Source organism: Tasmannia lanceolata, unplaced genomic scaffold, assembly GCF_043159265.1.
Source record: "Tasmannia lanceolata isolate RefF3 unplaced genomic scaffold, GAP_Taslan_0.1 ptg000048l, whole genome shotgun sequence".
NCBI classification, from domain to species: Eukaryota; Viridiplantae; Streptophyta; class Magnoliopsida; order Canellales; family Winteraceae; genus Tasmannia; species Tasmannia lanceolata.
This window is the reverse complement of record NW_027518725.1, coordinates 4,645,872-4,669,916: the sequence shown is the minus strand read 5'-3', so window position 1 is coordinate 4,669,916 and position 24,045 is coordinate 4,645,872. Positions and strand designations below refer to the sequence as shown.

Below are 24,045 nucleotides of genomic sequence, written 5' to 3'. Positions count from 1 at the left end.
AATCTCAAGAAGTGCTCGTTTATGCAAACCCAGGTAATATTCCTAGGCTTTATCATCTCAGAAAAGGGTGTTTCTGCAGACCCTGAAAAAGTGCAAGCAATTAATGATTGGCCAGTTCCTACTACACTTTCTGAGGTTCGAAGTTTTCATGGATTGGTCATATTTTATCGCAGATTTGTTAAGGGTTTTAGTACCCTTATGTCTCCAATAACGGACTGCATGAAGAAAGGCGAATTCCGTTGGACCCTTTCTGCTACACGAGCTTTTCAAAATATCAAGCAGAAGATGATGGAAGCTCCTATCCTAGTTCATCCTGACTTTTCTAAAGTCTTTGAAGTCTATTGTGATGCGTCAGGAGTAGGGATAGGAGGTGTTTTAAGTCAAGGACATCTTGTAGCCTATTTTAGCGAGAAACTTAATGAGGCTAAACAACGTTATTCCGCATATGATAAAGAATTATACATTGTTATACGGGCATTGTCCTATTGGAGGTATTATCTTTTACCTCAGGAGTTTGTCTTATATTCTGACCACGAAGCGTTGAAATACCTTCATTCACAGAAGAAATTAAGTCAACGTCAAGCTAAGTGGATAGAATTTCTCCAAGAGTATACTTTTGTACTCAATCATCGGGCAGGAATTGAGAATAAAGTAGCCGATGCCTTAAGTCGTAAGGTTATGGTCTTACAGTCCATGATTGTCAAAGTCATAGGTTTTGATAGACTGAAGGACGAATATTCTACGTGTCCTGATTTTGGCATCATCTTTCAGGATGTCCATGATGGTAACCGTCGGGAATGATAAATGACGGTTATCTCTTTTGAGATACTAGGTTATGTATTCCCCGCACTTCCCTTTGCGATTTCTTTGTTTGGGAAATGCATGTTGGAGGCCTAGCAGGACACTTTGGCCGTGATAAGACAATCGCGTTAGTCGAGGACAGATTCTATTGGCCATCTTTAAAGAAAGATGTAGGGCGAATCGTGTCACAGTGTCGCACATGTCAATTAGGAAAGGCTAAGAAACAAAATACTGGATTATATACGCCTTTGCCTATTCCCCATTCTCCATGGCAAGATATCAGCATGGACTTTGTCCTTAGTCTGCCTCGGACAGCTCGAGGACATGACTCTATCATGGTTGTGGTGGATCGTTTCTCACGGATGGCACACTTCATTCCGTATAGCAAAACAGCTGATGCCGTGCAAGTAGCTAAGTTGTTCTTTAAGGAAGTTGTCAAACTTCATGGGCTCCCTATTTCCATTGTGTCAAATCAAGATGTCAAGTTTGTTAGTTATTTTTGGCGGACACTTTGGAAACTTTTTGGCACCCGGTTGAAATTTTCATCCGCATTTCAACCACAAACTGATGGTCAAACAGAGGTAGTTAATCGTAGTTTAGGTGATTTGTTGCGATGTTTGGTTGGAGATCGTCCTGGTACATGGGATTTGTTGTTACCCACTGCTGAGTTTGCGTACAATAGTTCCATCAATAGTACTGGAAAGAGCCCCTTTGAAAGTGTTCATGGTGTCAACCCTCGTCGGCCTGTTAATCTTATACCTTTACCACCTGATGCCCGTCCCTCTCAATCCGCCGATTCTTTTGCCCAGCACATCCATGACCTTCATGCTGATATACGTCGTAGGATTGCTACAAGTAATGTTGGCTATAAGCTAGCAGCTGATGTACATCGTAGGAACCTTGACTTTAATTAAGGCGACTATGTAATGGTTCGTGTTCGTCCCGAACGTTACCCTCGTCATTTTTTAAAAAGTTGCATGCTAGAGCCATCGGACCTTTTCGTATTCTTCGTAAATATGGCCCGAATGCTTATTTAATTGAATTACCTGCTGATAAGAATATTAGTCATGTTTTCAATATTGAAGATCTAATCCCCTATCGAGGTACCTTTGAGCCTCCTATGCCTACAAATGTTTCTCCAGGTCGGACTGCCAGCTCCTCTGTTTCAGCACCAGTGCCAGTGTTTCCACCAGTGCTACCACTTCCTTTAGACCAGATCGAGGCTGTACTTGACGACCAGATCGTTTCCTCCCGCCATGGTGGTTTTCAGCGCTACCTTGTTTAGTGGTGTGATCGTCCTTCTTCAGACGCTACTTGGCTTATGGAGGACGAGCTTCGTCGTTTAGATCCTGACGTTCTGGAGCGGTACCACTCTCTTCACTCTCTGGAGGAGAGTTCTTTTCAGCGGGGGGAAATGATGGAGATCAACGCCCATTGCGCATTTATTCTCGGCGGGGCTGCCCTCGAGGAGCCCCGTAGAGATCTTTTTGCTATTTTTAGTGTTATTAGGGGTATTTTGGGGCCTATTTGATTTATTACGGTTATTTTAGTCTTTAGGGTGTTTTAGTTTTTTAGAAACTCTTAATTTAGCAAGTTTCTTTATTTGAGGATTATTAATTGCCTATTTATAAGCAAAGCTACAGCTCTTTTGTTTAACATTTGATGAAATACAATTGAATTGAGTGAATTCTTCTTCCCCTCTTGTGTTCTTCTACTTCTCTTCCCCAATTCTTCTCTTCTTCTTCTTCTTCTTCTAATTTCTTCTCCGAGCCTGTATCACATAAATGTCATGTATTGGTCTTTTATATTTTTTTCATATTTTTCTAGAGGTAACCTTAGGAATAGCCATGGAAATTTTTGCAAATTATCATGACAATTTGGGTTATACATATTATCCCTCATTTTATCACAATGACATCAAAATCGTGATAAATTTGGATGCATTAACGCTATCCAATCAACAGTGTAAATCTCATAGACATACGCTATGTATTCAAAATTAGATTCACTTACGGGAATCAGAGAAGTAGAAAATCTGTTTCTTTCTCATAGTACCTTTTCCCAAAAACAAATAAAAGGGAAAAATAATCAGAAAAATAAATTTACCAAAAGAAACTATAGATTAGTTTATAAGAATATGACAAAGTTCATGTAATATCATTGTAAATTTATTTATAGAGCTTTACCGAATTCTTGCTCTGTTTTTCTTAATTACATCACCTTTTATCTTCTTATCCTGTTTTGCCATTTTTTAACATTTATCCTATGTTTCCTATTTTCTGTAATTTTTTGTAATTTTTAGAACCATAGAAAACTCTTATGCTTCTACATCTTGGTAGCAAAATGGGAAAAGTTACTCTTGTGCTTTCAGTGTTTTCGACATTGATACTAAAGTCACATATTATGCAATATAATCTCCTTCACACATTTTCGTTCACTGCAGAGTGTCTTCTTTTATTTGGAGCCAGGTTCTCAGTTGGTATGGGGTCAACTGGGTATTTCCGAATTCGATCGATAATACGAAGCTGGAAAATAACAGGCTTTGGCTCTTTCAGTCTAACATTGTGGTGTCTCACACCTTTTGCTGTATTTTGGATTATTTGGAAGAGGAGAAATTTGCGCACTTTTGAAGGTAGAGAGTCATCTCTAGGTTGGATGGCATGGAATATAAAATCAACTGTAGTTGCTTGGGTTCTTCAACACCACTCTTTATCAGAATACTCGACAGACATCATCACTATTTGGATACATGAAGTTACCTTGTAGAATAATGGAATAAGTAGTCAATATGGAGGAGACAAACATTTGATTTACCTACAATTTACCTTGTAGAATAGTCATAAGTAGTGTTTGGTTGCCGACCTCGTAGAGCAGTGGGAGGGCGTACCATTACCAATATAGAAAAAGAAAAGAGAGAAAGAGAAAAAGCATAATTTTCCAAGTCAAATTCCTCTTTTATGAGAAAATTGGCTTGGAAAGTATAAGGAGGGGACATTGATGCTACGTCACTAGAATGCAATGATTACCTCTGAAACTTGTCTGGCAGTCTCTAGGGACTTCGATGCTAAATTGGCAACCAAACACCATAAAGTTGAAGAAAAGTGCATTTTTTTGCTTGGGAAATCCTTGAGAATGCCAGGCATGTGGCATCCAAGCATACACTAGAGATTGGAACATAATTTTGACAGGTGGCACTACCAAAACTTTAGTGAGATGGAAACCCCCTCCTAGAAACATCATTAAACTAAGTGTCGACGGTTGCTACCTTGGCAACCCAGGCAAGGCGAGTATTGGAGGTGTTTCTAGGAATTCATCGGGAGACATCATCTATTCTTTTGCGGGCTCAATTGGCATCACCGATTCCACAGAAGCCGAGGTCTGTGCTCTTCACCAAGGTTTGACCATTTTCATAACCCAGATGGAGGACATCTTGTAAATGGAAAGTGATTCCTCTAATACTATTTTGTGGGCCAAAGGGAGATATGTGTTTGTGTGGCGTTTTTTCTTTTTCTCTCATTCCTAGCAATGCCAACAATTTGGCCGATCATCTTGCCCAATCAGGAGCATCTACAACCTCTCTTTAGATGGAGCAATCTTTGCCGCCCGAAGTGCACTTGTGATCTTTATTTTTTAATTAAATTACTATCTTTATAAAAAATGAACATATTTTATTTTTTTTGAATGGTTAAAAATGTCCATATTATGTCTTTAGATATTATCAACTAACGCATAGGATATTATGCGCTATCCACACTTGGAACCTAATTTATTAACATGCAAAATTCAGAAATGCCTATCCAAGTCAGTATTTATGGACTATGTGATAAGATAGTAGTTACATATTTGAAAATAAGAGCATAAATAACCCCCAAGCTGTTGGTGAGTTGTCCAGGGATTTAACAGCTAATCACCACATGGTGATCCAAATGAAAAACCGAAAAATTTCCACATATATTTTTGAAATTGGAGATTGAGGTTTATGGGTACACTCATGGTTCAAGAGTGACACCACAAAAGTGAAAGATCTCCCTCTGATGCCAAAATGTAGAGCGAGATTCAAAACGTGGGTCTCCTATAGTTTTATCATGATATACCAATCTACAAGTTTGTCTCAAAGGAAGCACAGAGAGAAATCATGCAGATATATTGGACATGTAAAGTGCTTCCATAAAGATAAACTTTATCATGCCTTGGGCCTTTGTGTATCTGACACAAGACAAAGACCAAGACTAGACAGGTCTAAATATTCTAACCTTTCAAAGCCCTAAGTATTCGTTTTAAGTGATTATATCTTGTTTTGAAGAGCTATTTGAGACCTACTACTGCTATCTTAAAATTTTCAAGATTCTATCTTTTCAGACCTCAAGAAGTATCCCAAAATTCAGTGATGGAATTATTGACATTCTAGTTTAAAATTTCAGTTTTAGCAGTCTTGTGCATTTAGAAAGAGGTCATGAAGATTATAATGCAGCTAAGATTAGATGGTAGCGAAGTGTTGAGACTTGAGATTGCAGTGGGTTTCTGGGGTTGGTTAGAGATTACAAGCATTTTTTTTTTTGTGACTTTGTTTGTGTGGTGCAGTGGGGGGTGGGGGTGGCATGGGGTGTCTTAGCTATTTCATTTGTTATGTTTTGAGAATTAAAAAAATGAAGAATTGACAGCTCTTGCTCATAATTTGTGATCCTTGTACACTACTTTTGTTAACTTACACTTTGGATGTATGGTCAGACTCTTCTAAAAGCATCTAAGCAATTGCATTTTGAAGGCAGAAAAACGGGTAGCTCACCATTGAATACTTCCTTACAAAAGACATAGAAGCTAAAAAAAGGGCGGCCCAGTGCACGAGGCTCCCGCCATTGCAGGGTCTGGGGGGGCTAGATATACCCAGCCTTACGCCTACTTTCCGTGACTCGAACCCGTGACCACCAGGTCACAATGGAGCAACCTTACCATTGAGCCAAGGCTCGCCCTCTACAAAAGACATAGAAGCTAGCTTAACAAATTTCAAGATACACATATCTGCCAATATATGTACGCTATATACTTCAAATTATAAGTAAAATTAATAATTGAAGGTGATTCTTACATATGTGTACGTATGTGGCAGCTGTAAGGTTTCCTATAAATTGCATGCCTTTACATCCCAAGTTCATTTTAGAAACAAATAAGGATGCAGGTATGGAGTTTATAGCCAGCATGGAATACAGTACAAATTCATTTCATGATGTAATTTCAGTTACATCTATAAAAAATCATTTCATGATGCTTAAAAGTACCAAGCTTTATGATGAACGTACCTATCAAGGGCCATGTTTCTTGTTTGTCCAGATCCAAGGCTAAGCACAACTAGCCATTTATCTATGACTTTGGTTCCTTCTTGAAACACGTGCATGTCTATAGTGTGCAATTTTATTACAGCACTTGAGCTACTAAATAACCTTGATATCTGGAACTTCCTCCACTTCTTTTCTGAAAATGGATTCCTCATAACAATAGATGATGGATCAACACAAACAGAATAGTCCTGAGTTGGATGCAAACTCCCCTCCTCCCAAGTTGATAATGACACCTGATATATAAATATTTTGAAGAAGTGTGTTGCAAAAAAAGCACTTACAAATGTGATTTATAACATCTTGTATCAAACTTCATACATGGACAAAATTTCTATGCTTAGTATGAAACATCATTAAGTAAAATGTAATGTGCTTGATAAAAAGAACAATACCCTATGAACCATAGAAAGGAGCAAATCATAAAATAAGTGGAAATAAAATCAGGTCAATCAAGACATGGTTCAACAAGAGCCTGATGCAAGTCTAAAGTCCGGAACAAGCAAACAATTAGAAGACAGGTTGGTACATTTAATGATATTCCAAAGTTGACAATCCCTCTTATGTAAGGAATTGAAGAAAAACATAGTAGAAATTCAGTACTTCACACTAAATCAAATCAAAGCATTAAACGGTCAGAAGTCAGAACAATAGAGAAAATAAAATTATATCACAGAGCAAAGAAATCTTAAAGCAAAAGTTCGCAATCATTCTCATAAAACTGTGAAGTTTCAGCAGAAAGCAACAACAAATAGGAGCAAAAATCCTAACTTGATTCCTATGCATCATCAAACCTTGATTTTTTCTAATCCTAAACTTTAAGACTCACTATGCCATTCTCCCTGAGACCAAAGAACTTCCTAAAACAGGAAAAGAAAAATATAAGCTCAATGCTACTATTCACGTCATTTTAGATAGTTCCAATTCCCTTAAAACAACTTAATCCTTCTCCTGAATTCAACTGAAAATCACCAAGAATATCCTAAAATAGAAATGATTAAAACTGCCGTAGTTTGGGACCAAACAAATACCAAAGGACTCCTAAGGCTCCATTCATAACGGAAAATACTATTCATTTTTTGCTAAATAGAACCAATCAAAACCTACAAAGATTCGGAAGAAAGCAACAGAAGTGGGATATATGGTGAGAAGGGTTTTTTCTTCAGAGAAGCTCAGCACTTAGGACTAGGTTCAGTGCCCAAAAACTCCATTGAGCTGCTCCATCCCTACCGGTATCAGTCCTTGGATGTAAGGAATGCAAGGAAATTTTTTCCTCGAAATGGTTGGGAAAGACTCTAAAAGAGAGACAGGGTAGAGGGGGTGAGAAGAAGGAGGACCATTTCTGCCTCCCATCTAGTGGATTGGAAATGCCCAGGATGTGGAAATAGGAGTTTTGGGGGTCGCAATCTCTGTCGGAGGTGTTGGAGGTGGCGTAAGGAGGGAGCGCAAGGAAGGAACCCTCAAGGAGGTTTTGAAGGTACAACCCATTCGATTGGACCCTGCATTGGCCCGCCGGAGATTAGAATACCAATCAAGCAGATCGAAGAGCGATCATTGGCCCTTAAAAGATGCTTGGTGGGAGCAATGACTAACAGTAAATGGAGTCTGCACGAGATTTGGGCAAGAGCAAAAGTCTCTAGAACATGCCCCAATTACCAAAACCTTTCTCGATTGGGCCATTATTAGTCCTTTTCAGTTTTGAATCGGAATCCCTAGTTGAAAGGCTCCTTCACCAAGGATCAGAGGCCTCTGGTGATTTCCTCTCTTCACTGAAACCCTGGAATCCATCGACAGCCTCTTCAGTGAAAGCTAGATGGATCAGATTCTATGATATACCGCTCCATGCATAGACCTCATTAACAGTCGAGGCTTTGGGTAAGTATTTCGGGCAAGTAATTGAAGTTCAGCTTACCGGCAGCCACGATCATTGCATGAGTTATGCCTCGGCTAGGGTTTTATCCATGGAATGGAAATACCATATTCCTTTTACTCGTCTCAAAGTAGGTTCAAGCAGCTTCCTGACACACGCTGAGGAGGTATAAGAAGGGACGCTAACTAGTGAACTTCTATCCAACAAAGAATGATCTCCTAATGCTTCCCAAGAGGCTGAAGACAAGAACAGTAGCATGTCATAGCCAAAGCGAAACCCAATCAGCGTAAGCAAAGGAAAAAAAATTCCAAGGAAAGGAACAAGGGAGAAAAAAGAGCCGTTGCCCGCATTTTTTGAATTTGAACTAAGTGGGGGGTCCCGGACCGTATTCCAAGAATTAGGGCTGCGTTCGTCAAGTCAAAAAAGAAAAAATTAGGAAAAGAAGGAGAATCTAATTGCAAGGATTTCCAGAGTACAGTAATGGCCAGTATAGATGGCTCTCAACTGAAGACGGTTAAACACGCTTCATAGAAAGGTAAAAAGATCTTTACAAGACTTTTGAAGGGCTCAAGAAAATCTAATGAGAGCCTCAATAAGTCAAGTGGTAAGTTAATTGGGCCAAGAAGGGCAGGCGTCATTTATGGGGAAAACATGTCCCTTCGGTATGGAACTCGAAGAGTTGCCGTAAAAGAGAAGGCTCCATCTCGAGAAAAGGCGGTAAATTGAAAATAAATAATCATTACCACAAACTCCTGACGCTTCGGGCCTTTAAAGGCGGTCTATCACTATTTAAAAGGAAGCTTCAGGGTCATCTCAAAGCAGGGAAGAACAAGAAGAAAAAAGTAAAGTCCTCTACTCAAGGTCTAATGGAAAACCCTAACTCTTCAAGAAAAGGTGACGGGGAAGATAGGAAAGGGAAAGGGAATGGGAGGAGCCATCAGACGTAAAGAAAAAACCACCAAAAGTCAAAGAGAAAAGGCCTTATGAAGGGCCTCCGACACCAAAAGAGCTAGAAATGGAGATTCTAAAGAAGGATTGGAAACATATCAAGGTGGATGCTGGAAAAAATATAGAGGAATTTTTCGGCTTAACGGGAACGAGAGATGTCAAAAAATTCTACGTTCCAAAATACAAACTCCCTGTCTTTCAAAAAGCTCCAGAAGAAGAAAGAGAGGAAAGGAGGCAGAGATGGGCGTCTGTACAAAGAGCGAAAGAAAGGTTGAGGTAGTTCTCTCGGAGGAACTGGGGTCTTCTCGAGTAGAGGAGGATGCTAGTGTAGGGGAGGAGGTGGACGATTTCTTGGCGAGGGGATTTTTTTAGTAGCCCATGCCAGATTCATCGTATTCTGGGCCGGAGCAATGAACCTATTTGAAGTGGCTCATTTCGTACCAAAGAAAGCCATGTCGATTTGGTACCGCTCTCGCGGCCTGCACCGAAACAGCGCTTTACCCCTAGATGTCCAGTCAACTGCTGCGCCTCAACGCATTTCGGGGAGAACCAACTAGCTCTGGGTTCAAGTGGCATTTCTGGGTGACCACTCACCAAAGGACAAAGGGAAGGAAAAGGAAAAAAGCGAGAGTCGGGGCAGAAAAGAGATGGGTCTTTGGACCATAGTATTTAGAAAGCCCCCCTTCCTCTCACTGTTGTAAATATCTTTTTGGGTTGGCCTTTTGGTGTCCTTTTTTCTCTTTTCTGGTTCTAATAGTCTTTTAGTGAAAAATTCTTAATGGATTTGAAGAAGGTCTGGATCTTTTTGGAAGTAGAAGTCTCTGGTTAAAAGTTCTCTGTGGTGGAGTATCTCTGGGCTAGAGTGAGAAGATATCTCACTTTAAGGAATCTTTTAAGCATTAACGGAGTTGGAGGTTTTGTTAAAGGCAGGGTCCTGGCAGTTCTTTCTTCAACAGTAGTGCTAAATGGAAGATAATAAAGGAACATCAGAGTGGGCTTGAGGAACCTTGTTCTTCACCGCTCGGGATGTATTTTCTTCTCTGGTCTAAGAAGCAAGATGTGTGTATGAAACGATGCAGTTGCTCGACTATTGTTGAGTCTCTTATTAACTTGCCACTGCTGAAGGGAGCCCTATGATATAGTATGTTTAGTCTCATCTAATCAGAAGAAATTGATGGAGTTTGAGTTACAATGGGGCAAAGTTGATTGGTTGGGTTGGTTCGACGAGGGAGAAGTATTCAAGATCCCTAGTGGAGATCACAAAGGAGTTGTATGATGGTTATGTTAAGGAATGTTCAGGAAATGGATAGAGAGCATCTTTTTTACCTTGCTAAGGTTCTCTTTTCCTGACATTGGAGAGTGTCCGATGTTTTCATGCTTGTAATCATGGGGGACTCCTGGTCCCTATCTCATGTACTTATAAGTATGATTTATAAATATTAATGTCATCTTTCAAAAAAAAAACCTACAAAGATTCACCATAGGAATCAGTTTAAAATCATTGTACTTCTCCAGATATCAAGCCAATCAAATCCAGAGAATTCCAAAACAAACAAACATGGATGGGGCCCGTTACCATCCGTACAGCCCAAGAATACTTGTTTTTCTTCCTTCATTTCACCTCCTTTGGAGGACTTTTCAAATGGAAGGGGGCCATCACATTGCATCAATTCTTTCAGATTTCTTCTTGAAGGATGCTCCTAAATCGGCCACTAGTTATCATGTTATCCACTGTATGAATGTGTATGATGGAAAACCCTTATATAATTATGTCAATGTTTACTATAGAGTCTGATTATTCAATTTGCAACACATGCAACCCTGTTTCATATACGCCAAGATTACAAATCTGCCCAAATGAGTGTGCCTATTCATCAGCCACTGGGAGGTAACTGTTAAGCCAATATCTCTACATGGACTTAAGAGAAAAAGGTCAACACCTGAACACCCATTCATTTATTGTAACTCCTTTTTCTACAGATAAGTGAAAGAACATGTAGCTTTGCTTTGTTTACTACTTCGATTTCTTTTGCCTGTTTTTGCCAGTACGCCCAACATTTCAGAGCTGACAACAGAGCCCAAGAGGATGAGAAATTTTTATTAATAAAAATTAAAGCACTTATTCAGACATGAATAAACGGATTATATGATCACACTTGCATTCAAGAAATTATTACAACAACATGCTGGAATTCTCTAGCAGTGAAATACCAACAAGTTTTATATGGGTCAGCTCACCTTTACCCTGGCAGTTTAAAAGAACATGCCCATGAATTCAACTAATGCTAGCACATCAATAGAACACCAGAGTGCCTTTCAACTTTCATTGCCAAAAGCTAAGCACATGGAGAACCTATGTTTAACAACTTGGAGTTAGACGAGAACTCGGCCAAGGTAAAGGTGAGCTGACCCAGATGAGTCAAGGATTGACACGGTCAAGTCTTCATTAACTAGGGTGAGTAAAGGAGATTTCGATTGATTGACTAGATCCAAACTTGAATTCAGACAATAACTCGGCCAAGGTAGAATTGATTCAAGTTGTGCAAGTTGATGATTGACTCGGGGAGTTTTTAAACAATGTGGAGAACCGACTTCTTGAAATTCTAGTAAAAAATTGCATTAGTGGCACAGGAAACAGGAACAACAAACAGAAGTAGATCCATGAGCACAATGCAAGCACCAAGTAGAATGCCAGACTCTAGTACCTGCAAAACCGACTTTAAGAATAGAAGTGTTGTAGAACCATTCTCTATGAATCTGTTAAACATCTGCTTTACTTTCTTACAGCTGGACTCAGATCCTTCTGTCTTGCGCTCTGATGATAGAGGCATGCGAATAACTGTGGAGTCTGATGATGACAATGAAACATTCTGTCTGATAAGCATTGGATGAAACTGATCACGGAATCTCTCGGTCAAATTAGTACCTGCAAAGCATAAATTTGCTAAAACATGATTCCAAAATTCCTCATAAATTACAATTGTATTGGATAATGTTCAGAGTTCAACATTTTCAGAGATTTGAACTTTTGATTTGTTTTAGATTTCTGAATGTAAAAGACAAGTACTAAACTGCAACCAAACTCTAAATATGGACCAACATCATAGCTATATATGTAAACTTTTTAATTCTTTTAGATTTCTGAATGTAAAAGACAGTATTAAACTGCAACCAAGCTTAAATATGGACCACCATCATAGCTATATGTAAATTTGCTTACAGCTAACAAAATCCATAAGGAAGTAAACCTTGTTGTTGATAGGCTTTCTAATGAAGATGTTATGTTGCCAAGTTTTCCTCTTCAGACAATATCTCATGTAGCTGGGTAGGGGATGTACAGAACTAGGGAAAAAAGCTTCGGACAATTTCCACGATGTTCGTTCAACTCATTTTTATTTTCAAAATAAAAAAAAGGGTGAGACAGAAGAAACGGGGAAAATACCCTCACTAATGGCCAAAATCGACCCTCTTCAGAATATGATATTGCCTCTGGTGATACAACAAGGGGATGGGGTTTTTGGGAAGATATCAATAAGAAGAGATCTGGATCTTCTGCTTATGGGTGGGAAGCAAGGCAAGTGTCTAGGAAGTTAGGGATTGGGGAATGGAAAATCATTTGTGCCGCTGGGAGCAACACCTTGAAAGGGATTAGTTTTGGGGCAGGTGTAACAATAGGGTTGGGTTTTGACTTTTGAGAGGACTAGTAAAAATGCTATCCATTTAAAATTGTACATACCACATCATAGGGTGATCTAAACCGTCCATGTGATGGAACACAACATCAATAGGTTGTGCCCGTAAAATCATTTCCATAGGCTGATCCTAGCCCTCCAATCTATAGAGGTTTCCATGATTGTTGTTCCTCTTAAGGTGCCCAGAATTCGTCAATATTTTTACAGGTGTCTTGCATTCGTAATATCAACATTTCTGTAATTTGACCTGCACATAGTGAATAAGGAAAAGTAGATTTTTCGTCATCGTTGGGGATGCAACTTGGGTGTCAGCCCGACCCAATTCGGGTTGGGTTGGGTTGGGTCGGGCTGACCCGATTTGATATGGTACCAATTGTTGACCACCTCAACTCAAGCCGGGTTGTTTTGGATTTTGAGAACCAATGGTGAGTCACCAATAATAGGTTTTTAAGTCACAATTGGTTCTCAAAATCCAAACCAAACAGGAACTAACAATTAACAAAGGGAAATATTATCCGCACTACTATATTTTGATGATCACACTCCTCACTTTATTCTAGTACGGTATGGCCCGCACCATAGGATTATCCAGACCGTCCATTGTGGACTGTGGAGACTATTTCAATGTTGAAAAAGAAAAACACACATATACAAAAATTCTTCAGATGGAACCCAAATTCGGGTTTCGGGTCAGGTTGCCCGACAGCCCAACCCGACCCAACCCAAATTCGGGTTGAACCCGACCTGCGTGGGAACATCCAAGTAACAACGACGGTTTGAAATTATATATAGTGCTAATGTTCTCACTACCATATTTTATAATGGCACTACTCACCGTATTTTGGTGATCGCACTCCTCACTCTATTAAAATGTACGGTATGGCCCGTACCCTCTGTCGGTACTTTTCGTACGATTACGATTTTACCCTAAAATAATTTCTCATAGAGATAGATGTTAGATATTAGCAAAGGGGTTAATGGTAAAAGAGTAATGCTGATGTGTAAATCCCAGACAAAAAGAAAAGAAATTTCTTTTGGATGGGCCACTTCCTACATAGGTTGTGCCCCAAAAATAATTTTCATAGGTTGATCCGAACCCTCCGATCTATATAGGGTTATAGGTTGATCTAAACCGTCCAAGTGATGGAACACAACATCAATCGATTGTGCCCGTAAAACCATTTCCATAGGTTGATCCTAGCCCTCCAATCGATATAGGCTGATCCTAGCCCTCCAATCGATAGGGGTTTCCATAATTGTTGTTCCTCTTAAGGTGCCCGGAATCCATCAATCTTTTGCAAGTGTCCTGCATGAGTAATATAAAGTAGTTCTTTCGTCATTGTCATGTGTCTTTACCTCTTCTTGGTAATTTTTTGCCATAATTGTCATAGACAGGTACCCCGTGTCGGTACTTTTTGTATGTAGATTACGATTTTACCCTCAAATAATTTCTCATAGAGACGGATGTTAGATATCAGCAAAGGGGTTAATGGTAAAAGAGTAATGTTGACGTGTGGATCAAAAGGTGGGACACAAGCGGAAATAACGGCAAATGACACAAATGCCCTTACATGTGGGATACAATTGGAATTATGGCAGTGGGACACAAGCGGAAATAACGGCAAAGGGTGGAAGAACTTAACCCATCATTTTGCCTTTATATATAGTAGTTAGATTTATGATGTGGGGATCCCCCTTTTGAAGAGCATAAATGTTTGTCAGACATAATGGTCCTCTAGAGTGGACTATCAATTTTAGGAGGAACATGAAGGATGAAGAGAATGAGGATTTTGCATCATTTATGGGTAGGTTGGATATAAGCTGTCAAGTGCTGATCATAGGATTTGACATATCATAGGATTGGACATTCTAAACACCAATGAGATATGCTAGCTTGCAAACTTACCAAAAGATGAAGAATGTAAAGATCCCTTTGTGGAATATTGAACCTGTTTGTACCCTAATAGATATTTGCCTTCAGATTTTTCTTATCACATGATAGATGAGAAGAGTTTAGGGTAGCAAAGTTTCTCTTTGGGCTCAATTCAAAGCTCCATTCTGTTCGTGGACGGATCTTTGCTAAAAAGAAGGTTCCTTCCCTTAATAATGCGTATTCTCATCTTTAACACATTAGGATCTCCAAGTCTTCCATGAATCTTAGTGTGGGTGATGAGTCTCCCGGACATATTCAATAAGCAAAGGTGATGTTGCCAGACGACATTTTGATATTGGGAGAAGCCGAGGCAATGATTCAAGGAGGCTATCATAGTGGTAGAGAGCGTGATAATGGAAAGTGTACGCATTATGGACATGGTTTTAAATTTCCACCGAAACCAACGTGAAATGACAGGTGTACTTTTTCACCGACTTTAGTGATTTTCTCTCCACCCATGGGACTGTCCATCAGTCCACTTGCGCATACACCTCTCAGCAAAATGGTGAATCCGAGAGGAAGCTACAACACTTTCTTCATATAGCCCTTACTCTTCTCTTCCAGATGCAAGCTCCAAAATCCTATTGGAGCGATGCTATTCTTACAGCTTGTTCCCTGGCTAATCACCTCCCATCTTATATTTTAGGTGGTTCTTCTCCCTTCTCCATCCTACACCCTCAAGGGATCCATTTCCCCTCATCCCATGGGTCTTTAGTTGTCTGTTTTGTTCACAACCTCTCACCCAGCCCAGATAAATTGGATCATCGGGCAAAGCGGTGTGTCTTTCTGGGCTACTCTCATACTCAGAAGGGTTACCGTTGTTATAATCCTCGGCTGCGACGCTTATTTGTTTCAGCCGATGTCACCTTCTTTGAATCCGTGTCTTTCTTACTACTGCGGACAGCAATCCCTTTATCTCCAACCCTCTGGTTCCTCTTCCTCTCCCTGTTCTCCCTGACCCTCTTCTCCCTAACCCTCTTCTCCCTGTCCCTGTTGTCCCACCTTCCTCCCCTTTGGCGACTCCCTTGGTCCCTTCTTCCGCTCCTATGCAGGTCTATCAGCGGCGGCAGCGGCCAAGTGCTCCTCACCCTCCTCCCGAGGCATCATCTTCTCAGCCGAAAATTCCAGCTCTATCTCAAATGCCTCTTCTTCCCTCTCCAGATGTGGCTGCAGACACCTCTATTGCTTCACGGACTCATTCTCATTCTACTGCACATCATATTTCTCACTTTTTCTCTTATGATCATCTTACTCCTCATTTTCGCAGCTTTGTGTCCTCCTTGTCCTCTATTTCCTTGCCCAGGTCTGTTCCAGAGGCCCTTGCTCATCGAGGGTGGCGTGCTGCTATGGACCTTGAGATGGTCGCTCTCCAGGCCAATCACAATTGGGACTTGGTTCCCATTCCTCATGGTGCTCAGCCAGTTGGTTGTCGCTGGGTCTTTGCCATCAAATATCTGCCAGATGGGACAGTTGAGAATCTTAAGGCGCGTTTGGTTACCAAGGGGTATACTCAGACATTTGGTGTTGACTACACAGAGACTTTTTCACTTGTTGCCAAAATTCCTTCTGCGAGAGTAATGATATCACTTGTTGTCAACCGAGGATGGCCCCTATATCAACTTGATGTCAAGAATGCCTTCCTTCATGGCGACTTGACTGAGGAGGTCTATATGAAGCAACCTCTAGGGTATGTTGCTAGGGGAAGATGTACTCCTAAGTGTGCCGACTACACAAATCCTTATATGGACTTAAACAATCTCCTAGAGCATGGTTTGGGAGATTCAGTGATGCTATTATACGATTTGGCATGGCACAGTGTGCAGTTGACAACTCAGTCTTTAGTTAGTGAAGGCATGTCCTTCTCAGTCTATGTGGATGACATTATCATTACTGGGAGTGACACAGCCTAGCATAGAGAAGCTAAAGGCCTTCCATCAAAAATAATTTTCCACAAAAGACCTTGGGTTTCTGAGATAACTTTTTAGGGATTGAGGTAGCTTATTCTGGTAGCAGTCTCTCCCTCTCACAAAGGAAGTATGTATTAGATCTGTTAGACGAGACTCGTTCTATGGGTATAAAGCCAGTTGTTCTTCCCATGGACCCAAATACATAGCAACATCCAGAAGAGGGAGACTTGTTAGATGAACCTGGCAGATGAAGACGGCTACTTGGGAAATCGATTTACCTTACAGTTACTCGCCCAGATATCTCATATGCAGTGGGGGTGGTTAGCTAGTTCATGAGTGCACTACGCACCTCCCACTGGGCTGCCATGATTCTGATTCTTCGCTACTTGAAAAGCGCGCGGGGCAAAGGCTTACTATTCAAGAAGCACGGGCATGAGAAGTTAGAAGGATTTCGCAATGCAGACTAGGCAAGGTCACCAGTAGACATGAGATCTACCACAGGATATTGTACTTTTGTTGGAGGTAACTTGTGTCGTGGAAAAGTAAGAAACAAGACGTAGCAGTCAAGTCGAGTGCAGCGGTAGAATATCGCTCCATGTCACACGCAGGCGGAGAACTTATCTGGTTGCACTCTCTTCTATCTGAGATCGGCTTCCCTTCCTCATCTCCTACTCAACTTTATTGTGATAATAGGGTTGCTATTCACATTGCCACCAATCCAGTGTTTCATGAGCGAACCAAGCACATAGAGGTGGACTGTCATTTCATACACCAAAGGATCCAAAAAGGGGACATATGCACTGCCTTTACTAGATCAGTAGATCAGCTAGCCGATGTATTTACGAAACCCTTGAGTAAAGCCAATTTAGTAATGTAAGGATTGGTGGAAGAAAATGATCTATGTAGAGAATGGAAGAAAATGATCCATGTAGACGAACCCAACTAGTGTCAGGATTAGACTTTAGTCAATTTGAGCCGGGTAGATCCTTTCACTTTCTTCATGAAAATTTTCTAAAGGATTCATTACCCGACCCCAACTAGTTTGGGACAAAGCCTTAGTTGAGTTGAGTTGAGTTGAGTAAAGCCAAGATAAATTATATTTGTGAAGCCAAGATAAATCATACATTCCTAGCTTGTTTTTTTTTTTTTCCATTTCAAAAAAAAACCAAGCTAGGAATGTATGATATCTACATTCCAACTTGAGGGGGAGTGTTAGAAGTGAATATGTGCCTAAGAGCACTTTGATCTTTGTACTTTTTCTCTTTATATAAATACATACGGGAGAGCTACGACTCTCTAACTCACTCTCTTCTGCTATCCTCTCTTCCCTTCTCCATCTCTCAATACAGAGGAACAACGAGACAATCGAGGTGATCAAGTATACCTTGAGCTAGAGCAATGGGAAAAGTTGGTCCTTTCAGAAGGAGAAACTTATCATGGGTAGCGTTATAGTGACTAATAGGAGAGTAGATGAAATGGGAATTAAGAGATGCCATTGGAAGAGGAAAAAAAGTGAGAAATAAAGACAAGTAAAAGGGAAGAAATACAAGTAGAAGTATAAGCATGGAACAAGCAAACAAAAATCCCTTGGTTGTGGAAAGAATTTAAGAGGGCTTTGTTGAAAGTTAGAAATGAGGAGAAAATATAAGGATTTGAAAGGTTATTGGAAAAAGGAATAAGCCATAGAAAAAATGAAATGGAGAATAAAAGTCAAGATTTCTAACAGACTGTTAGGGTTAGGGTGTTATGCATGAGATAGGGGAAGAAATTCATGGAGGATTGGGGGCTTTCAAGTGAATGATGCTAATGTTATTTCCAAACTATGCAGCATAATATAACAGATAAAAAACCACACTGCCAAAAATGAAGAGAGCTGACTTGAAGAATTACAACAATCACATTTCTGACAATCAAACTATTATTTCCATTACATGACAGATAAAGAACCACACAAAGAAAACACGAAGACGGCCAACTTCAGGGAGTCAAACAGTCAGATGATTGTTTCATTAAACTGAGTCAAAAGACTTCATACCCCTTTCAGTTGCAGAAAGGGTAGGGTTGGAGTAGTTTTCAAATGATATTATGCAATATACTGGTACAAATTTTAGGTTATTATGTAAGATCCCCATAGGAAAGGGAGACAAAGTTCTTGGGCTATATATATGAACCCTTCTCTCCATGTGTAGATGCGTTTTAAAACCGGGGCAGGTTACGGCCCAGAACCAGACAATATCTAGATGATGGAGCTGGGGCGTGACAGAATGGTATCAGCCGTACCTCCTCCGTACGGTGTGCCAGCAAGTACGCTAGGCCCTAAAGGGGGTTCTGCCAGCGAGGACGTTGGGCCCTAAGGCAGGTGGATTGGAAGATCCCACATCATAAAGAGAGAGAAAGTTCATGGGCTACATATGTGAACCCTTCTCTCCATGTATGGACGTGTTTTAAAACCGGGGCAGGTTGCAACCCAGAACCAGACAATATCTGCATTCAAGAAAAAAACAGAAAATCCACTAGCAGTATAGGTCTTGCACCATTTATCTGGTTGACATTCTTCCTCTGATAGAATCTCCGCTCTATACAAAAATTGTATGGTCTTCCACTATATTCACTAACTTTTGAAGTAAACCCGTGGAGTTGGCCAAATTATACAAGCTCTGTGATGTATCCAATGAGCTATATAACCACTTGTATGAAATACTGATATTAAGTAATAATTTAGCATTGTCATACAGTGCCCGGTGTAGACGTGTATAAGTTGTGGGATCATCACAAGAAACTAACTATTATGGATTCATAATTACTATCAAGCATGACCAATGAAAAATTGTTGACTGATAAATGATGGAAAAAGTAGGTGTCATACCTATCAAAGAGAATATTTTTGCAGAGGGAGTATGGCTTGAAGGTGCAGCAAGAGCCAAACCAAGAGGGTCAAAGATGTAAAAAAAACCACTAGAGACAACCGATGGGAGATGAGATATGGAGTAACAGCTTAGCAGTCCTAAGCCGTAGTTAAGAGTAGTGCCCCGAAGCCTCCATGGTGGACGAAGCTGGAGATTGCATATTTCCTCCCTGCTCAATGTAGCTCCTTCAAGGACAGCGGTCAGAGCAGGCCCTTGAAATTCACCTGAATAAATTACAATTTGAAAACAAATATTAGATCATAGCTGCATCAAAAGACTGCAAATAGAGACTCCAACAGAGTGCTCTAATTCAATCAAAATCATTCTACAAAAACCAAAACAAAACAAATATTAGATCATAGATGCATCAAAAGACTGGAAATAGAGACTCCAACAGAGTGCTCTAACTCAATCAAGAACATTCTACCACAACAACAAAAAAACCCAAAAAACCCCACAAAATTCTCAGTTATATTACTACAACCTGGTTATCATACTGATATCTGTTACCGTTTATTTTTATTTTTATATTTTTTTGAAAGGTAACAATTTTTTTTCCCAGAATCTCAAAATTACAACCAAGGGGACTGAATATCAGTTACCTAGATTGTGTTGGAGCAGAGATTGCTGGGGATGTTCCCGCTTGTCAAATATCAGATGCAGCTTCCTTGCCTTGCAACAGTCCGCTAACTCTAGAAGGTCAAACAACAAAAATTCGTCTCCATATAATGCCAGCAGCTCACGTATTTTAGTATAGTCCATACATGGCAAGTCTTTCATCAGCTCCTCATCAACTAAAGACAGGCAGCGAACTGATTGCACCCCCAGACGGTTTGCCAGATCATTGTGAATACTTGGATGTACAAAATGTTTTGCACCAAGATTATTTTTCTCCATCCACGGTGCATCATTGTACACAAGATCCATTGCACACATAAGAACTCCATTAGAATCAGGAATTAATAACGAACCCATATATGTATCAGATAATGAGTTGTCACCAGAAAAGTCTGCAACAACTTCCAGTACACAATGAACAAAACTTAACTGCTCAGATGATAATGGCAAGCCTTTCAGGTCATGTTGTAAACGTTGTAGAACATGGATATAATCCACAGCATCAAACGTTAGTCTTACACCTAGATTAGTAAGCAAAACCCTGAACTCTGACAGCTCAGATGGGACAACATATAAGTAAGGATGAAATTTCACAGGTGAGTCAAATGCAAGTGCCTTTGGTGACACAAAATTATCACCAATCCAGACCCAAGAAACACCATCCACGGCAGATTTTAAAATCATGAAATCATCAGTATCAACAAATTCCTGCAATTTTGAATAAAGTGTTGGGATTTCCTTCTGCAATGCATCATCAAGAAGGGGTTCCTGTTCAGATTGGAGCTTAAGCTGGCAGTATGACTTGGACAACTCAACCAATTGAGTGGACAAAACACTGATGCTGGGTTGATCCAACCAACCAAGCTTACACTGTAGGTACTGTGAGCGGCATTCACCATCTAACATCCGCATCATTGATGACACCATCCACAGTAGTGACTTAGGTCTCACAATGCTTGGAGGTGCTACTCGGTGTGTAGATATCAACCATGGAAGTCCTTTTAACGGTGGATCAACACAAACAGGACACCAATCGATGGATCTCATTTCGGACCAAAATTCTTCCTCTGGTTTATCATGGATTGCAATGCCCAAACAAGATTCTATCTCCAGATCCCATTCACAGCTGTTCTCTTCAACTGACCTTGTGGGGTAAATAACTTCTGGGTCTTCACATAACTCGCCATTCTTAGGATGTGAATTAGGATCACTAATTTTACTTCCACTTTCTTCTCCATCTCCATTGGTAAGCTTAAGCCCTAGAGAGTCTAAACAAACAAGCAACCTCCTTCCGTAACTGAGTGCTTCTGCATGCCCTGAATCATGCAACATTGAAACTGATCTGGCACTGTCAAGCAAACCAGCAAAGCCCAAGGTTCTCTTAAGTCCCAGGCTAACTAATATTTCCAGAGTTTCGGTATTTAAAAACTTGTCACAAGGAAAGAAAGCCTCTTTATGCAGCAATTTCTGTAGCCCGGGAATATGGGGATCATAAAGCCTGCAAAGGCATATATTTCAGAAGAAAAGATGTAATAACAATCTAAAAGAAGTATCTGCTATTGTACTTGAAACCCATTGAAGCTTGAAGCAAATAGGCATTCATGTATATGGTAGAAGTCATACATGTCAAGGGTGAAACACCTGCTATTATAAACAAGGTTTTAAATTTCGGTTTCGTAATGCGTTTCGACAATCATTGAAACCGAATTTTTAGCCGAAATTTCGAAATTTCGTTCTTAGCCCGTGAAATAATAAAAGTAATATTTGATACCGCCTGAAATTGTGGGCGAAAATCTTAACTAATTAATAAAGTGTATATTTTGACGTGGATTCTCCTACAATTTCGGACTGAAATTTAAGGGAAACGAAATTTCGACCGAAATTTCAAAATTTCGGTAGAAATAAAGTAACGTTTCGGCTAATCACAATTTCGATTTCAGAATCGACCAAAACCCGAAATTTCGGATTTCGGTCGAAATTTAAAACCTTGAGTATAAATGAAACTTAGTGAAAACATAACTTTTACATTTTCTTATCTATGAGATATTAAAGTTTGCTTTTGTAGGTAGAAGAAACTGTTATCCATGAGCCATTCATGCATAAAAGAAACATTTATTAATTTATAACTAAAACAAAAGACATTCATCTATCTGCGAGAGCTCATATACCAAAAATGGATACAGGAAATGTCATTCTTTCCTTCAAAAGTACTTTCATTTCTGCTTAAAAAACAAAAAAAAAACTAAGATTATTAGGTTTTATACCAAAAATATTGCTGCTATATTCACAAACTCAAAAGTTATCCATGGCACAGAATGCAGATATGGCATGACAACAAAATATGGGTAAAGGGATCATGTCATTGCAAGAATGGATTCAAGAAAGCCAAAAAAAACGGAGGAATCCCCGGGCTCCCTCCCTCCCTAGGTCGATGGAATCCCTAGGGAGGGAGACGTCTCTCTCTCTCTCTCTCTCTCTCTCTCTCTCTCTCTCTCTCTCTCTCCATTTTTTATCCCCCTTTCTCTCTTTCTGATCTCTCCCTCTTTCTCTTTGGTCTCTCTTTCTCTCTCTCTCTCTATGATCTATCTCTCTCTCTCTCTTGATGGGCAAGGGAGAAGATGGTGGCCGGATGTTGCCCGGAGATGGGCACATCTCGCAGGAATTGTAGAGATGGTGGCTGAAGGGGCGGAATGGCCCGATCTGGGCTCGAGAAGGCCGGATTTAATGGTGAAAGGGCCGGATCGGGTTAGGGTTGATGGAGAAAGTGGGTGGGGGAGTCGTCGGAGGCTGTGGAAGTGGCCGAAGTAAGGAAAAGGAGGAAAATGAGGAGGTTGGATGTGGAGATGAGGGAGGTTATGGACGGCGGCAATGAGATGCATTAGTAGCCATGTAGGGTTAGGGTTTAAAGGAGGAGGGGGGAGTATTAGGGTTGTTAGGATTAGGGTTGAAAGGGGAAGGAAGAGGGGAGTATTATAGTCTTTAGGGTTACGGTTTATGGTTAGGGCTCGGAGTATACTTTCGGATGAGATCTGAATGATTTGATTCTAGTGGGGAGGAGGATTCTGATCTTTGGGTTAGTAGAAGTAGGTTTTGGAGAGGATGGTGGAAGGATTTGATATATTTTTAATAGGGAGTTGCCGGTATTTGGTCGTAGTTCGAGACGGAGGCCGCCGGAGATCGAATGATGATGTTGGATGGTTGGCTATCGTGCACGGTTAGGGGCGCACAATAGCTCTGGGCCTTCGAGCGGGATTTTTGAAAATCGAATTTGCCAGGGTGGAGAAATCGGTGTGACGTGTCAGGTCATGATCTTGACTTGGTGGGCCCCACAAATATGGCATTTTTTGCTGGATTCGATTCAATTGAGACTATTGGGTAATGTTAGGCGTAATGGGTTTTTCTTTTGGGCCAAGGAGAATGTTCCTGGGTAATTCATACTATGTAAATCTAGTGGGACTACTAGTCCCCATTGTAATTTTGCTGGTATGAATATATTTGTCAATTTTCAAAAAAAAAAAATGTCATTGCAAGAATGCAAGTTCGTTGCTGGCTGGAAAGTCAAAACACCCACGTATCTATGGGATGTGGAAGTTTAGTCCACTTCCATATCATCAGTGCAAGAGCATCAAACCTTTATTATCCATAAACCTAAAATCTCTTGACTACAGTGCATCAATCCGAAGCACTTTCTAAATTAGGGTTATCTAGATCACAATGCATGAATCATAACAAGCCAATAATTGTGGATCACAATGCATGGATTATAACAAGCCAATAAATTGTGAAAAAGGGCCGTAGACTCTTACAGAGTCCGCTAATAGCTTAGAGTCATGAGTTTCCTCAGAATCAGCCATCTCAAAGCACTAATCACACTAAGTGCTTAATACAAAAAGTGATGTCCAACCAAAAGTTTGCATCAAATAACACCATAGAACATGCTTTTATGTCCTTGACCTTTTTGGCATAAGCACTACTAGAGATTTATCAAAAAAAAAAAAGAAAAAAACCAATATTGGCAGTGGTTGATAAAAGAATGT

The 24,045-nt window shown here is 40.2% G+C and overlaps 1 protein-coding gene across 1 annotated transcript in view; it reads right to left on the bottom strand.

Moving 5' to 3' along the window:
• Nucleotides 1-24,045, bottom strand: part of LOC143864134 (Zinc finger, C3HC4 type (RING finger) family protein) — a 48,130-nt gene that overhangs the window by 13,428 nt on the left and 10,657 nt on the right. The window contains exons 4-7 of the mRNA XM_077374956.1: nt 19,993-21,506; nt 19,351-19,614; nt 11,658-11,878; nt 6,099-6,370 (exon numbers count right to left, since the gene is read on the bottom strand). Of these exons, the coding sequence (XP_077231071.1) occupies nt 6,099-6,370; nt 11,658-11,878; nt 19,351-19,614; nt 19,993-21,506 (2,271 nt within the window). The remainder of the gene's footprint in view (nt 1-6,098; nt 6,371-11,657; nt 11,879-19,350; nt 19,615-19,992; nt 21,507-24,045) is intronic.